At 38.6% G+C, this 17,640-nt stretch overlaps 2 protein-coding genes across 2 annotated transcripts; both read left to right on the top strand.

The window, feature by feature from the left end:
• Positions 1-3,308: 3,308 nt before the first annotated feature.
• Positions 3,309-8,629, top strand: LOC103404187 (disease resistance protein RPV1-like). Its single transcript, XM_029109416.2, has 6 exons — positions 3,309-3,584; positions 3,976-5,041; positions 5,460-5,738; positions 5,856-6,668; positions 6,909-7,368; positions 7,685-8,629. Exons 1-5 carry the CDS (start codon positions 3,505-3,507, stop codon positions 7,044-7,046), a joined length of 2,376 nt encoding a protein of 791 aa, XP_028965249.2. The 5' UTR covers positions 3,309-3,504; the 3' UTR covers positions 7,047-7,368; positions 7,685-8,629.
• LOC139188506 (protein SGT1 homolog B-like) lies at positions 7,727-8,391 on the top strand. Its single transcript, XM_070806089.1, has 2 exons — positions 7,727-8,101; positions 8,230-8,391. The coding sequence occupies exons 1-2, from the start codon at positions 7,727-7,729 to the stop codon at positions 8,389-8,391; spliced, it is 537 nt and encodes a 178-aa protein (XP_070662190.1).
• Positions 8,630-17,640: the final 9,011 nt, after the last annotated feature.

Raw genomic sequence — 17,640 nt, 5'->3', positions numbered from 1 at the left:
GAGGCACCGTCCTCCGAATCTCGAGAGCCAGACTCCCAACATGACTACTTTCTTAAAAATCGAAGAGAGGGTAAAGGAACAGTACCATTGCTGGATAATTGGAAAGTCCCTGTGTGTCAACCTCTGTGCTTCGTGGCAAGGTAGACTAGCAAACATGCCAAACCTTTACTCACATTCGAGAAAACACTCCCAACAAGATTGCTTGCTCCAAAATCGAAGAGGCACCGCCCTCCGAATCTCGAGAGCCAGACTCCCAACATGATTACTTTCTCAAAAATCGAAGAGACACTGCTCCCCGAATCTCGAGAGCCAGACCCCCAGCATGATTGCTTTCTCAAAAATCGATGAGGCATCGTTCTCCGAATCAATCGAAGAGGCGCTCGCTTTCTCAAAAGCTGGGCTGCTCAGAGACCACGAGGGCCGATCTCAGAAATCGAAGAGGCACCTACTTTTCTAGCCTTGTCAGCACCTGTCACACGCACACTCAGCTTTGCAGAAATTATGGGCATTCTGTCGAAGACTTCTGGTGAAGTAGAAAGCACATGAATCTTACTGTTCAATCACCCACTTCCCACACGCAACAATAGCTCATGGGTACCACAAATAACTTTGCCAAAGTTCTCTACCAAAGTTGAGCACGTGAAGCTTGCAGCTCCCACTACATCGCTCTGACCAAGAAAGGTAAAAGAATAGCAAAGAAACAGCACTAACAAAAGTTTAGACACATAAATTTTGAAGGTCTAGCTACCATATTATTATCCACAACTGTAAAGGAACAGTACCACTGCTGGATAATTGGAAAGTCCCTGTGTGTCAACCTCTGTGCTTCGTGGCAAGGTAGACTAGCAAACATGCCAAACCTTTACTCACATTCGAGAAAACACTCCCAATAAGATTGCTTGCTCCAAAATCGAAGAGGCACCGTCCTCCGAATCTCGAGAGCCAGACTCCCAACATGACTACTTTCTCAAAATCGAAGAGAGGGTAAAGGAACAGTACCATTGCTGGATAATTGGAAAGTCCCTGTGTGTCAACCTTTGTGCTTCGTGGCAAGGTAGACTAGCAAACATGCCCAACCTTTACTCACATTCGAGACAACACTCCCAACAAGATTGCTTGCTCCAAAATCGAAGAGGCACCGCCCTCCGAATCTCGAGAGCCAGACTCCCAACATGATTACTTCCTCAAAAATCGAAGAGACACTGCTCTCCGAATCTCGAGAGTCATACCCCCAGCATGATTGCTTTCTCAAAAATCGAAGAGGCATCGTTCTCCGAATCTCGAGAGCCAGATACCACAGACCACTTTTTCAAAGTGCTCTGACAGAGTTAAAACATGTGAAACTGGCAGCTCCCACTACCGTGCTATGACCAAGCAGGGTAAAGGAATAGCATTACTACTTGTTGTTAGGGAGACTCCTATATATGTCGACCTCCATCCCCAACGGACAGGCAGACCTGCAAAAATGCTCAACCCTTCATCATATCTGAGAGGGCACTCCCAACGAAGCCTTTCGAAATATTCAGCTTTCTTTCCCCCCGATAATACCTCTGCAAACAAGCTATACTAGAGCAAGAATATCTCATATCATCAGGGTTAAAAGCAAGAGTATCCCATATCATGCTTTTTCCCTGTCTTTTCTTTTGGCCTTGTTTTTACCTGCAAGACAAGGAGAAAGAGAGCAATCAGTCAGCACTTGGAATCAAGCTTCCAGCCAGGAACTGACTGCCTGGAACCCCTTACCTGATTACTTACCTGACATTGCTCTCGAGTACTCATCTTCAACATCTTATGTTTCCAGGGAAGATTCCGCATCTGCTTGAGGAACAGATAGGGCAAGTGCGAAGGATACAAGGAAGCATGTGGAGACAAGCGTAACAGCACACGTGCCGATACATTCATTACTCTGTCAAAAGCAAAAGTATCCCATATCAGCAGGGTGGAACGTACTCTAGATTTGATGGACTTGTTTTGACCCTCAAATTCTTCAGTCGGCCTTATACTCTGGAGGAAACCAGAAAACCCTCCAGCTCAGTTCAAGAATAAGCCTGTGGAAAGTTACTTCTTCAAAAGCAAAAGTATCTCATATCATCTCTTCTCATTTTTCTTCTCTTTATCCTTCATGCTGCTGCAAGATGGGGAGAAGGTGAACAATCAGTCGGAGCTCTGATTGCTTACCTTGTCTGTCACCTCTTTCAGCAGACCCCCGAGCTCGGCGACTTGGGGGACTCCTACTACATGGTTTGTATCGCGCTTGACCAAGCCTGAAACTACAAGTAAGCTTCAAGTGAAATTGATACATTACCTTGTGCATCTCCACCAGTTAAAGATACCACCCCTGGATGGAGGAAGAGTACTTCCAGAGAAGATGCCACATCTACCTATGAGACAGATAAGGCAAGTCAAGACGACACCACACTCCGATACTTAGAAGTTTCGTGATTACGAGATCATTCTCCCACAATATTTCCTAATGTCATTTGTACTAAATCATTCACTTGTACTCACTAAATGAGAGCTTGAACCTATGTACTTGTGTAAACCCTTCACAATTAATGAGAACTCTTCTATTCCGTGGACGTAGCCAATCTGGGTGAACCACGTACATCTTGTGTTTGCTTTCCTATCTCTATCCATTTATATACTTATCCACACTAATGACCGGAGCAATCTAGCGAAGCTCACAAAAAGCGATCGTTTTCGCTACCTAGGATCTATCTTGCAAGAGAACGGAGAATTAGATGGAGATCTCAACCATAGAATACGAGCTGGATGGAAAGAGTGCATCCGGCGTGTTGTGTGACCGTCGTAGGCCACTGAAGCTCAAGGGAAAATTTTATAGGACGGCAATAAGGCTAGCGATGTTGTATGGCACAGAATGTTGGGTGGTAAAGCATCAACACGTACACAAAATGGGTGTAGCGGAGATGAGGATGCTTCGTGGGATGTGTGGGCACACGAGAAAGGATAAGATTGGGAATGAGGATATCCGAGGTAAAGTAGGAGTAGCCGAAATTGTAGGAAATATGAGAGAAAATCGGCTCCGGTGATTTTGAACATGTGCAAAGAAGGCCGACTGACGCTCCGGTTCGAAGATGTGACTACGGGACAGAGGTTCAGGGCCGAAGGGGTAGAGGAAGACCTAGGACAACTTTGGAAGAGACTCTAAGAAAAGACGTAGAGTACTTGGATCTAACGGAGGACATGACACAAAACCGAGCGCAATGGCGTTCTAGGATTCATATAGCCGACCCCACTTAGTGGGAAAAGGCTTTGTTGTTGTTGTTGTTGTTGTGTACTGCTTTGCTCGCCCGGATAACATATGCCTCGGTACCAACTTCCTGCACGCTTGATGGCCATTATCTTTGGCAGGGACATATATCAAACTATGTGCTCAATTTGCAAGGAGGGGACAAGGTTGATATATTTGTAAAGCCTGTTGAACCTGCAGATGCTTCTGTGAGTGTGAAGAAAATAGGGGTTAATCTAGTATGGGACAACTTTATGAAGGAAAATATGCATGATTCAGACTTGCTTCTATACGATTTTGACCAACATCCGGATTGGTTATTGGGTGCTGATGGGTACTTTCTTATTTCTTTTTTCCTTTCCTATATTTTGGATTTTTTTTTATTTCCCATTCCTTCTAACAAGAGTTATTAATTGGCTACATAATGTATTGGTCTATTGAACTCTCATATATATCAAATGTCAAGAAACAATGAAATTATCATAACTACGCCTTGGAGTAATTGATTTTACACATTGCAATGTAGAGCTTCCAGACTCTTCCATGAGAAATCTGTGTTGTTTAATGCTTTAATGATTTTCAAAGATTTTGATGCATCACTGGGCTTTCAAATCTTCCACTCCCAAGCTCTTGTCATAATGAGCAAGATATTAGTTCAATTTAATTGTGCTGTTTATTTGTAAATCTTACTTTTGCTTAATTTTGAATTGAATTTTACCTACCAGGTATGAAGGAATCAGTAGAGAACTGAGAAGCAATTACTTGGACGTAGCCATACACCCAGTTGGAATAGATTCTCGCGTTCAAGTAATCAGTAATTTTTTAGACGTTGAAGGATCAAATGATGTCCGTATCATTGGAATCTTGGGTATGGGCGGACTGGGTAAAACAACGGTTGCAAAAGCCGTTTTCAAGAAACATCATCATAGTTTTGATGGTGCAAGCTTCCTTCCAAATGTGAGAGAAGATAAGAAACTGGTTCATTCACAGAACAAACTTCTTTCTGATATATTGAGTTTGGGAAACATGAAGGTTCTTAAGGTCAATGAAGGGACCAAGGAGATTATAAGAAGACTTGGCGACAAAAGAGTGCTTGTCATAGTAAATGATGTAGACCGCGATGCACAGTTAGATGCATTAGGTATAAATCATTACTCATTTGGTCCAGGAAGTAGAATTATCATAACAACAAGAGATCGACATTTGCTAGAGATGCTTAATGTGGATGTGATATATATTGTGCAAGAAATGAATAAAGAAGAAGCTCTTGAGCTACTTAGTTGGCATGCCTTTGGTAAGAGTTATCCTAATGAAGAGTATGTTGAGCTCTCAAGAAAAGCTGTTGGCTACTGTGCAGGATTACCACTAGCACTAGAAGTCTTAGGTTCTTATCTGTGTACAAAAAGCAAAAGTGAATGGGAAACTGTACTGGATAAATGGAAAAGACATCCTCCTAGGGAGATACAGGGAATACTTAAAATAAGTTATGATGGGCTAACTGATGACCTTGTGAAGGATGTATTCCTGAATATAGGCTGTTTCTTTATTGGAATGAACAAGAACTATGTCACGACAATATTGGATGGCTGTGACTTATATCCAGAAAAAGGAATTCGAGAACTCCAAGATCAGTGCCTTGTAACTGTTGATACAGAAGGCAATCTCATGATGCATGACTTGATTCGAGACATGGCCAGAGAAATCGTACATGCACAATGCCGTTACCATCCAGGAGAACGTAGTAGGTTGTGGCATCATGTGGATGTAATAGACGTATTGGCGAAACAATCTGTAAGTACTTCGGCAATCAAATCTTTGTTAAATATGAACTTCATTAAGGGATAAGTATATGCCACCTATTATTGCAATAATTAATTTTTTAAATTAAAAACCCCAAACCCACGCAGTAGATGGAGAAATTTTTTATTGTAACCGGAACACGAGTTGTACACCACGTATTTTTATATTCAAAAATAGAAGTCCAAAACAATATTAAAGGCACACGCGTGTGCCAAGGGTTTAGTAATACATAAAGTAACACCGTGTAACCGATGCCGACTAAGATACCTAATTAATTTGGCAAAATGTAAATCACAACTGAATTCTAGTTCATACATCCCATTCATGGCTTTCTTCATGTGTGTAAATTCTCTTTTCACGTCAAAATAAATTTTGTCTTACTTTTTTCCTTTTTATTTTCCTTGAATAGGGAACGGAAGACGTTGAAGGACTCGCTTTAGATATGAAAGAGTCTGGCGAGCGTAGCTTCAGTACAGAAGCATTTAGAAAGATGCGACGTCTGAGATTGCTCAAACTCAATTATGTAAATGTTACCGGAAGTCACAGCAATCTTTCAAAAGAGTTAAGATGGTTGTGTTGGCATGGATTTCCTCTGAAGGTCATACCTGAAGATTTCGATCAACCAAACCTAGTTGCTATTGACCTGAACTATAGCAAACTCATACGAGTTTGGGAGGATACTGACGTGGTATGATACGATCTCAAACAAATTATTAATTATTTTCTTCAGCTTCTGTGAATGCCAATATCTTGCTTTCTCTCTTGTATTTGAATTTTTATTTTGTTATCTGTTTTTTCCTAGCAGCTGCTCAAGAATCTGAAAATCATCAATCTCAGTCATTCCCATTACCTAACAGAATCACCAGATCTTTCCAAAGTCCCAAATCTTGAAAAACTGATATTGGTAAACTGTGTAAGATTGTCTAAGATTCACCCATCCATTGGGCATCTTGAAAGACTTTCGTTGGTAAATCTTGAAGACTGCAAAACGCTTCAGTATTTTCCAGGGGATTTCTGTAAGTCAAAATCAGTTGAGACTCTTATTCTTAAAGGCTGTACAGGATTTATAAAACTGAAGGACAAGGGGGAGATGGTATCATCGACAACACCTCAAGCAAGCCATACAATGACAAGGAAATTACCATCCTCGATAGCAGGATTGAAGAACCTGAGATCTGTGCTCCTTTCATTGCATGGCTTAAATTCTTTGACACTTTTAGATCTTGGAAACTGCGGTTTAACTGATGATGCAATCCCTAAGGATCTTGGGAGTCTATTTTCTTTAGAAATATTGGAGCTTGCTGGCAATTTGTTTTATAGCCTACCGAGCCTCAGTCGACTCTCCAAGCTTAAAATGTTAGATTTGAGTTTTTGCATGTGTCTTCATGAAATCCCGAATTTACCAACAAATTTGGAAATCTTGAGAGCGAATCAGTGCATTGCACTTGAAAAAATGCCAAATTTTTCAGAAATGTCGAGTATGGTAGAACTGCATCTGAATTGCTCTCCCGAACTCACTGAGATTCTAGGCTTGCATAAGTCGTTAAACACTATGAGGAGGATTCATATGGAAGGCTGCACCGATCTCACTGCTGCTTTTAGGAAGAACATCATACAGGTCTCTCTCTCTCTCACACATACACGCATAAGACATGCATGTACAAGAATATATTACTTATGCATAAGAATGACGTGTACATGCTGAGTTTTAGGAAGAACATCCTACAGATCTCTCTCTGAGAGCTATATTCTCTTGCACTTTCTATCACACGCCCACAGAGGCACTGTTGATGACACGCATGCATAATTAAGACTATTGCTTCTACAAATTAATCTGGCTTTACATGGTATGATCTAGGGATGGACTTCTTGCGGACATGGTGGCATTTTTCTCAATGGAGTTTATGATAATCCAGAGTGGTTCCAGTTTGTTGGTATTCATGAGTCCAATGGTGTTCATTTTAAAGTGCCTCAAATTATTGGTCGTAATTTTTAGAGGATTGACTCTCTGCTGTGTTTTCAAAACGTATTGTCCTGGATTTACTGTTACAAATATTACCAAGGGTAAGACTTTGCACATCCCGGGAGAATATACACTCGGTTTCGCTAATAGTGTACTCCGTTTGCAAAGTGTATTATCAAATGATGTATTCCCTTTGCAAAGTGGGGACGAAGTCTCGATTTCTGCAGTTACAGGTTGGAGAGCGAAAGCAATGAAAACAGGAGTTAATCTAGTCTGGGATGATGGTGATGGTGGTGACTCATACTCTAGGAATGACGAGATTGGTGCCGTACCAAGCAATACTTCATCAGACGAGGTTTGTACTTCCGAAATTATTAGAGTTATATCGTATATTTGCCAAATTTTAGCACCTAAGTTTAGGTTTGGTTATTTTTATATTTTGTTCTGTTTTTATTTTTGGTTTTCTATATAATTAAACTTCTTTAAATTAATAGCCTCGAGACCCAGGAAGACAATTATTTAGCAAAATATTAAATAATCGATAAATTAAAAATTTATTAATTAATCAACGTATTTTGTATTTTATTAAATACCATAAATTGTATTTAGTTTCTTATCTCAAAGATGTAAAGAAATCAACAATTAACCATAGTTGTATACTTTTTATCTAGACTCTTACATCTCCCTCAGTCCACATGGACCGTTGTCCGCCCATGGCTTCTGATCTCAAAAAGCGTGCAAAGGAGGCGTTCATCTATGGCCCCTTCGAGTTGGCCGTAGCATCTGTCAACCCAAAGTACAGGCATGAATTCTACCAGAAGCCAGAAGAAGTGGTTGTGACTATATTCGCCAAGGGCATACCAGCCAAAGACGTTAATGTTGACTTTGGTGAACAAATACTAAGTGTTAGCATTGATGTTGCTGGTGAAGATACATATTATTTTCAGCCTCGCTTATTTGGAAAGATAATGCCTGAAAAGTGCAGATTTGACGTTCTGTCCACCAAAGTTGAAATTCGCCTGGCTAAAGCTGAACCATTACACTGGACATCTCTTGAATTCAGCGAGGACAACTCTGTTCCACTAAGGGTCAGTAGCCCAGTTGTTGGAGCGTCAAGCCCGTACTACCCATCCCCGAAACGAAAAAGGGTAGACTAAGCGATGCGGCGGGAAGAACTTAATGGAGGTGCGGAAAATTATCACCTCTTCGAATACAGACGAAAAAGGGCACCGAGGAGACAGGACATGCTGAGGGAAGTCAGGACAGTGCTTTAGACAAACTGGAAGGAAGTGGGAAACAAGAGGTTGAGGGAAGTGCTCTGTGGAGACAAGACATGCTGTGGGGAGTGGAACAGGACAATGACTTAGACAAACTGTAAGGAAGTGGGAAACAAAAGGTTGAGGGAAGTGCTCCGGTCGGCGTGGACATGAAGAAATGGGAGTTCTAGACTGTTGCTGCTCTCTAGTACTAGTTGGAACTTGGATGAATGCTTGTAACCTATTTGGGAGTGTGATTTTGTTGGTTGTACGGACAATGATTAGTTTTCCAATTAGTCTTTAGCACTACTCTGGTTTGGATGATGACTCTCTCTTAAGAAATCAACCAGAATTGGTGTATTCGCTTTTGTGTTTTGCTTGTGTATTGTACAGTTGAAATTGATCGAATGAATTGAAAAATAGAAAGGACAGTAATTAACAAGGGATATGTGAGAGGTAAAGTTAGGTGTGTAGATTGCACCACCCTTTATCATATAGGAAAACAGTGAAAAAAAATATTAAAAAATAATTAACGAGCCTCATGGCTGCAACAATTTGCAAGTTTAGATGGCTGGATTTTAAGTTGTAAATAAGTTATTATAACTATACATTTGTTACAAAAATCTAAATACTTTGAAATAAATCTGGGATTACAGGAATGACGGGAAAAAAAAAAAACATTTGAAACTAATGTATTAGAGAATTAGGGAAATTAGGTTTCAACTAGAAGAAAGCTAGTTAAACACAGACCAAGATGGCAAAAAACCTTTTTCCAATAGAAAACAAATGAATTATGATGGTTCTATTTGAACCTCAAATTTGCTTTATTTTTGTTTTCCAATTTAAAATTATTTTTTTGAGCCCCCTTTCCTTTCAAGTTTTTTAAAATTAAAGGGTAAAGGGTAATATTATCTTGGGCTTTTACCTTCAGCTTTTTAGCTAAAATGATTATTGAGATTGTCATGACTCCTCACTTAGTCCTTAAGATTTGAAAGCAACAGAAGTGGTTACTGAGTTTGTCCAGTTTCAATCATATTGGTCATTCCGTGAAAATTTCTGTTAAATAAGGACCAAAATGAGAAAAAAATACTCTTCAATTTAATAAATAATATGCCAAAATAATTTGACAAAAATTGATGGTATTTTTGCTATTTTATTTTTATTTAACGAAATTTTTTTATGAAATGACTAAAATGATTGATTGTTAACAAACCAATTTTATTGATTTTAAATATCATAAATGTAAATCACCACATCAAAATTGTCCTGCCCCAAACTGTTAGCGTAGGGCATGAACTCTGGACTACCACTGAAGTAAACAATCAGTCACCTGAAACTTAATGGAGTCTGAAAAATTATTTCAATACTCACTCGACCAGAAAACCTTATATAACTAAAATTCCCCCATACTTTCCCCAAAAGGGTTATAAATTCCCTTTCCATACACCTAGCTCCACATGGCTATTACAATTCTTCTATCAAATCTTATTTTTCTCTATTGAAACATTATTAGTTATCTCTCCTAAACTTAAGAAAGCCCTCTCACGCTCCACTAATAATTTTTATGATATCATCATCTTCATGCACTATTACTGAATAAAGTTGAGATTTCACCATAAAACTAATTAGCAATATATTATATAGGGAATAGTCCCACCTCTTATAGGCCCTTGTATGGTTTGTTCCCTTACCAATGTGAGACTTTGTCTTCACATTCTCACATGCCCCCTCATGTGTGACGAATTTTCAAGCCTAACACGTGGATAATACAAATAGGGTGATGTGAGCACATGTGGCTATTGGGCTTTACACGTGGGTCAACCTATTCGGATACCATGAAGAAAGCTAAGGTTCCATCATAAAACTTATTGATAATATGAAGAGCAACTCAGCCTTTTATAAGCCCTTTGCATAGTTTGGTCGCTCACCTATATTTGTCCTCACATTCTCACAGTTAGCACTATTCTTCACATAATTGATCTTCAATTTCAAATTTTCCTGCTCTCTATTCCTCGCTTTGTGTCCATCCCAAATTCTAATCAACCCTAACTCAATCAATTTCATTAATCATGTCAAATGACTCGACCTAACAAAGGCCCTACAAAGGCACCATTCAAACTAACAGCAAGTTCATATTGCAGCAAACCTTGCCTGACAAGCAAGAGCTCCAAGGAGCTGTGCGAGGGACAGATCTAGCCTGAACAGTAGCATCATATCCAAAGGTTAAACTTTTAAGTTTTTAGATCAAATCCAGCAATCAATCATGCAACGATAGTCCGTGTTTTTAGGTACCAAAGAGAAAAATTGCTATTTAATAGTTCAACAAGAATTGTTCACCTACTTCATTCATGAAAGAGTCTTACTCTTGTATCAAACTGTAGAAGTATCACTTCAAAACTTTCTTTGTTGCTTCTACATGCTGTTTCTGTGAGAATATGGAATTATCGTACGTTGAGAAGTTAAAGAAAGCTTCTAAGGAGTTGAACTACTCCTCCCCATTCACCATGATACATGGGTTATTAGTTACTGAGCGAAAATTTAACTTCCATCACGCAATCATAGCATGTTCACCCCCACTAATCTTACACAGGCATATAAACTAGTTTGCTAATCGTCAATTACTTTCACAACAAAACTTCATTTTCACCGAAGATGCTTGGATAAGCTGACTGCCAAGATAAATTCATTTTCCAAGAAGATAGTATAACATATAACATTTCTTCCCCTGAAGTTTCACCTATCAATTTATGACTACAAGTTACAACCAAAGCCTACCTTAGTTTCCCTTATGGGGAAAGAGACTAGATTTCCAATTGTTCGCTATGTACAGATCCAAGATCAAGAGCAATACATAAATTACAAGCGCACCAGATGTACCCAAGTATGTAATGTTGTTTACGGAACCAGCTGGTGGCTTTGTTACGTCAATCCACCATTTTGGAGGCCGAAAGACTCACATATGCATTTCAGTCTTCCCCTGGCCACCCTTTTGCTTTACCTGTCATTTCCATAAGACGCTAAGTAAAAGAAAATAATAGGATGGTAGTTACGACCAAAAGTAAATTTCTAAACAGATTGCTACCCAAAACAAGTTTAGCAACCACCTCTTCCAGCTTTCTATCAAAATTCTGCTGCACTTCATTGCGGATGCTTTGCACATCCATAGCATAATCTCTGTGGTCTTCCACCACCATTAAACCCTGTAGTCGCTGCCTCAATATCTCCAAGGCACCATCCAGCCCACAAAAGTTCTTAAAAACGAGAGGCTCGAGAATTGCGATTGTCCTGAGTTGTAGAAGATTCTTAAGATCAACGAGGGCCTGCATACCATTGCAAATAAAGAGAAACTGATCATCATAAATGCCATGATAAAAGTCACCAAACGTGCGTAGGATACTCTCTAAGACCTAAAACTTCAAGAATAAGGGATAGTGTTCCCAAACCTCAACCTTGCAGAATCTACTTCCGTCTTGGTGGAATAGATTCATTGGTTATGCACCTTTTCATGCCCCTACCAATATCGTTAAGGAGTACCATTCTCGTAATCAATATCTGAGACTAATTTTGCTCCAGAATTTTGACATGGATGACCTTGTTGGGAGAATCTCTTTAGTAACTTTGGTTTACTTTGTGGATAATCTTATCGATATTGTCCTCGAATATGAGTTAATTGAATAATGTTTCTAACCGAATTCAATTAAAAACGTGATTAGGTACGAATGTGGGAAAGTTAGTTGTCTGGATGAATGCGACACTACGCACACTAACTATATACCTAAATCACATCTTTAACAACGACTTCAGGTTTATCCAACCTAATTAAGAGCATTGGCATGCTTCTCATTGTATAAATGGTACTAAATTACCATTTAAGAGACCTTATGTTCTCCTCATTCCAGAAGAAAATCATTGAGTCTTTAGGATATTCGAGAGAACAATGATCATGAATGAAACCATTGATGAAACATAGAGTGGAATGTCTTTGCATCACCCCCAAAATGAGCCTAAAGTTTTATTTTAGGGCCAATAGGCTACCTCCCCACTAGGATACGCCATGTGTAGCCGACTTAGAGGTGGGTGATTCGAGCAGTTTACTTGCCTTGGCACGACCGTTTGGTAAACTTAGGTCGAACAATGATGCCACGAAGAATCTCCTTGCCCAAAGTAAGGATCTTATGTTTACAAGCACACACTTTGCCAAACTTACTCGTTTGGGAAATTTGATTTTCTAAATCATCCCTAGCAAAGATACGAAATGGCCTTCTTTTCATAGTGGATTCAAGGAAATATATGTGGACTAATCCAACCAAAATGTGGACAATATAAATACTTATGGTTTTGGTTGATGAATCGACAAACTGGTCACATGTTTGTCCACACACACTGCAGCTAAACCTCTTGGCCAATTTTAAGGCACCACCACCCTAATTATCCCATAAAGTCTAGAACACTGGATAATACTAGAAAGTTTATATCGAAGGTTTTCAAGAAGTATTGCATTTTTTTTTGGGTTTATAATTGGACATTGAATTCCCATGTTCACCCCAAAACAGCCTCGCAGAGTGATCATAAAGCGCAGTTTAATTGATCGTTGGACCTTGGTGAACACACCAAGCTATTGATTTCTAGAGCTATGCAATCATGTACACAACTATGTTGATTTGCTTTGAGGCCATTGCCACCTAACCTATTCGATGTTACAGTTGGTTACTAGGTACGAACCTGACGTTCCATACTTACACATTTGGGTGTGCATTCCATGTGCCAAGTTTGCACCACCGCAACATACCAACATGGTTCCTTAAAGAAGGATGTGAATCTTTGTTGATTATGATTTTCCTTCGCACTAGCTCTTTACAACCTTTGCATGCGATCTCCTTATCGCTCATTTTGTGAATTGTCACTTGAATGAGACAGTCTTCTCGCTATTAGAGGGAGATAAGAACGTCAAAGTTCCTGTAGAACGAAGCAAATTCGCGTGCACGTTGCCCACTATGTCTCATATCCACACAAGTGTGATAAGTATGTGTGATGTATTCTAACTTTCAGAATGTTGCTCTAGACGCATTCCTTTGATCTAGCTAAAGTGACAAGATCATATGCCAGCTGCAAACATGCATGCAAGGATAGATGTACTTAACAGACGTTAAGTCAACATTCCTAAAGGGTGTTGGCTGCCCATGTTGGGCAACTTGGTACCCTGGCAGATAGTCAATCAATCCGTTCTTGGCTTGAAGCACGACGTATTACTCGGTTCATAAGATTCACTTCCCTAGAAGAGGAAGATCACGACACAACATAAATCCATAATTGATCGTTGTCTCAAATAATTTTCACCTCAAAAGATTAATCCGGATTACTCCTGAGACTTGAAGTTCTTGGTCTAGTATACTAGTTTGGATGAGATATGGAATTGGAATGAGATTATCATCGATGATGTTTTCACTTATATGGTAGCTACGGACATAAATGAAAAACGACAATTTTGAATTACATTCAGTTGATTAATGACAACGTAAAACTAATCGGACAACCAAGATTTCAATCTAGGTTAAATTCCTTACCAAAATGTGTTTGGACTTTTCGTTCCTACACTGTCCAAGGTAACCCTGTTGTGTTACAAGTAGGAAAAGAAATGTAATGAGATGAATGAGATAGCATTACTTTCAGCGCAATGTTTCTCTCAAACGCCCTGTGATTGACTGTAGAATTATGAATGTGGTTAGTGTTTCTCGATAGGAATATTGATACGGAGATTGACATGTAAGTTCTCGAATAATTACATGAACTAGTTCAAATAGTTAGACTACGGAACACCCTCTCAACTTGTTTGAGGTGTTCACTTACGGATTGAAGCAATTCGACAGATATGGTATACCTGTCAAAGTGATTGTTTGATCAATTAGAGATATGAATTATGCCATTGCGTGTTAAACTACGAAGTCATATTCTGAATTGCTAGAGTTACAGTTTATGTCGATGACATGCATCTCATTAAGACTCTAGAAGAGCTTGAGAAAACTGCCTAACACCTAAAGATGGAAATGGAGATGAGGATCTTAGGAAAACTCGTTTATGCCTTGACCTGAAGTTCAAGCGTTGTTTTGTGTTTTGATGATATTTTGGTCTACCAATCGAACTACACCCCAAAGGTGTTATCTTTTGAGTATACCTATGATCTTCCATACGCTATATGCAAATGAGACCCTTGAAGAGGTTATGGAATCTAAAGTTCCATATCTAAGTTCAACTTTACGCTTTGTTGTACTTAGCTCATTATGTTAGACATGATATCTCATTCGATGTTGATCTATTAGTAAAGATGTAGCATCGCGCCTACATGCAACCACTGAATTGGTAATAAAGACGTTTTTCTGCTACCCTGAAGGTACTACGGATTTGGGCTAATCCCAACATATGCCGAGCAAATCTAACCCCTTGATCATCAGAATGATCCTAGCCTTGTTTGTTATGTTGACGCAAGATGCTTATCAAACCCGCACAAGGGACATCCCCAAATGTCTATGTCTTTACCGTTAGGGATACCGCAATATCTTGGAGGTCCACGATGTGACCTTAGTTGCAAATATTCAAATCATTCCAAGACTCACCTCACTTCACTATGCCACATGTGAGACATGGTTAAGAGCTATTGTTGAGCATATTTGAAGTACATGCAATGCCTTCATCCATCGTTGAGTCCTAACGACAATCTATGAAGACTATGCAGCATGTATCAACTCGACAAAGACATGATACATCAACGAAGTCAACGCCAAGAGATATTGCATCTACACCACATCAACAAAGCATCAGGAGATTGAAGTTATGCAAGCCGATCCTTGACAACCTTGCCAACCTTTACACGACGTCACTGCCGAAGTCTACTTTCTCGAAACTTGTCTGAGGAATTGGTATGCCTAACTAATCATATGCAATGCTTGTCATTCTTATTTGGAAATTTTGTCAAACTCTGCGGAAGTATCCAAAATTATACTCACTTGATCTTCATGTACTTTTTTTTCTACGATAGCATTTTTCCCACTGGGTTTTTTACTACCTAACTAGGTTTTGACGAGGCACCCATCTTCGGCTGGTCATACCCTTGTAAGCTCTTTTACTTGCATCCAGAAGACGTATAGTTTTGACTTAATGCAACTTCTCACCTTTCTCCTTAGTCTATGAGTTTTTTCTCCCACCTTAGGTTTTACCATAGCGAGGTTTTGTGGGTTTTACCATAGTGAGGTTTTGTGAGTTTTAGCATAACGGAAGAACCAAAATGATGGATGGTGGACAATCTCAGGGACCACTTTTATTGATTTGAAATGTTAGGGACCAAAGTGATGAGTTATGCAAATCTCAGGGACCATTTTGGCTATTTAGCCTTATATTTAAAAAGTTGTTTTCAGTTACCAAATTAAAATTTCCTCACTTTTTTACATACCTGCATTAATTAAATGTAACTCTTCATCCAATTTCTTTGAGCTTAGGTGTCATCTTGGAGAAAAAATTTCTTATGCGCGTAACACAAGTGGTACACCACGTGTTATTGTGTAAGTGGTGAGAAACTTTATTTTTTACGTTAATAATTTTTAACATAAAAATCTCACCACATGTATAGAGACATGTAGTGTACTACCCGTTTTCTGTACACATTGAAAAGTCTCTCGTCATCTTAATTACTATTGGGAAACAACACCACAAAAATAAAACTGAGAAATGTAATTTAATTTGAAGTCTTTTTCTTATTCTAAAAAAAACTCTTAATGATAGCTGACAACGGGAGAAAGGAGAGTGTGAAAGAGAGGTAAAAGGGTGGGAGGTACGTGCGCCCAGCGTGAGTTGTATATTTTTATTTTTTATTTTATTTTTTATTCTTTTTATTTTTATTGTTAAATAAAATTAATAAACGATTTTTGATTAAAATGTAAAAAATTAAAGCTTATTTTTATTAATTTTCTTAAGAAAAAAAGGCACTGAAAAGCTGCACTTACGGAGCAAGTGGACAACAAGTGGATGGGAATCAAAAAGAGACATCCACTGCCTACTGCCAAAACCTTACCTACTCATGTAGATTTCAAACGTTTGTCACGATTAGTCATCATTATTATTCATAATGGCTACCATCTCCAATTGAGGCTTATCTCCAACCAAAAGAGGGTTAGAGACTCTTTTAGCCCTATAGTCATTTAAGAAATTAATATTTTAATAAACAATTGTGAGGACCTGTATTTTCAAAAATAATTATATATAATTATGTGTTGTATATACTTATTAATTTCATAAAGTTTTGTATTACTTCTTATTTAATCGTTAATTCCTTTATTTCAATTTTCTATACTCTAATTTACTATTATTTTGAACCAAATAAGTTCAGTACACCATTACGGTAGTATTTGAACTATATATTCATATTATTCATTTTCTTTTCTTTTAGATTATTTTATTAAGCTGTTTGTTCTATTCTAATTGGGCCAAAACCATAGCCAATTAAAGGGCTTTTACATCATTCATAATACTAACAGATTAGTGCTTTTATCTATAGCTTGGCTGAAGTATGTTAATGTACTTATGTATTTCGAAGTATACCTTTACTTATTTTATAAAGGTATTCTAGTTCAAAAGTTTCCTTCACTGATGACCATGCTGTTGTAAATTAACCAAATGACTTTTGAATTAGTAGTGTGTAATTAGCAAGCTTAAGTATTCTGACTAGGATTAAAGTTCATGTCATTTTTTTTAGTAATTTCTTACACTTGTGGATAGGAGTTGTTGAAGGTAGACTCTTGCAATAGAGAGTCGGAGCAATGCTTTGGAATCCAGGTAGGGGAAATACGGCAAACCTTTACAGAAATTGATTTTATTCAATTTCGTGAAGTGCTATAATATTCTTGATCTTTTTGGTTGATTAATGTGATTGGATAATAATTGGCTAATTGGTTCAGTTAAGTGTTTACTTGTTCTTGGTTATGGAATTAATGCTGAAATGCTATGCATTGAGAATGTACTGTGATACATGTGAAAGATGAAATGACATTGTTTGTGCATCATTCATGTTGATGTGGTTGAAATTTCAGCCTTAAGATTGGAAGTATGGAAATGAGGGTAGTTTGAAATGATCTTTTGTGTAGTTGAATCTAATCATTGTGAAACTAGTTCCAGGCGAGCCCGGTGTGCACATTAGAATAGGATTGACAGGAATTGTCGATGTGGGTAATTTAGGCTGGAGATCAATGAACTTGGGATATCATATGAGGGTTAGTTTCTATAATAGAATATTCGAACCATCTATGCAAGGGTAAAATGCATGGTATGTGTCACATCCCGGCCCGGGGCGGATCACTTCCCGGGCCCGCTCCACCACCGTAGCA

Source organism: Malus domestica, chromosome 10, assembly GCF_042453785.1.
Source record: "Malus domestica chromosome 10, GDT2T_hap1".
Lineage (NCBI taxonomy): Eukaryota > Viridiplantae > Streptophyta > Magnoliopsida > Rosales > Rosaceae > Malus > Malus domestica.
Note: the sequence above shows the minus strand (reverse complement) of the source record. Positions and strands in the feature narration are given on the sequence as shown.

Bases quoted from the DNA above. Each gene is read 5' to 3' on its own strand.
- LOC103404187 (XM_029109416.2), top strand. From the start codon at position 3,505: ATGAAGGAAAATATGCATGATTCAGACTTGCTTCTATACGATTTTGAC. The intron at 3,585-3,975 runs GTACTTTCTTAT...TTTACCTACCAG, and splicing joins TGGTTATTGGGTGCTGATGG to GTATGAAGGAATCAGTAGAG. The intron at 6,669-6,908 runs GTCTCTCTCTCT...GGTATGATCTAG, and splicing joins TTAGGAAGAACATCATACAG to GGATGGACTTCTTGCGGACA.
- LOC139188506 (XM_070806089.1), top strand. From the start codon at position 7,727: ATGGCTTCTGATCTCAAAAAGCGTGCAAAGGAGGCGTTCATCTATGGC. The intron at 8,102-8,229 runs GTCAGTAGCCCA...CTTCGAATACAG, and splicing joins ACAACTCTGTTCCACTAAGG to ACGAAAAAGGGCACCGAGGA.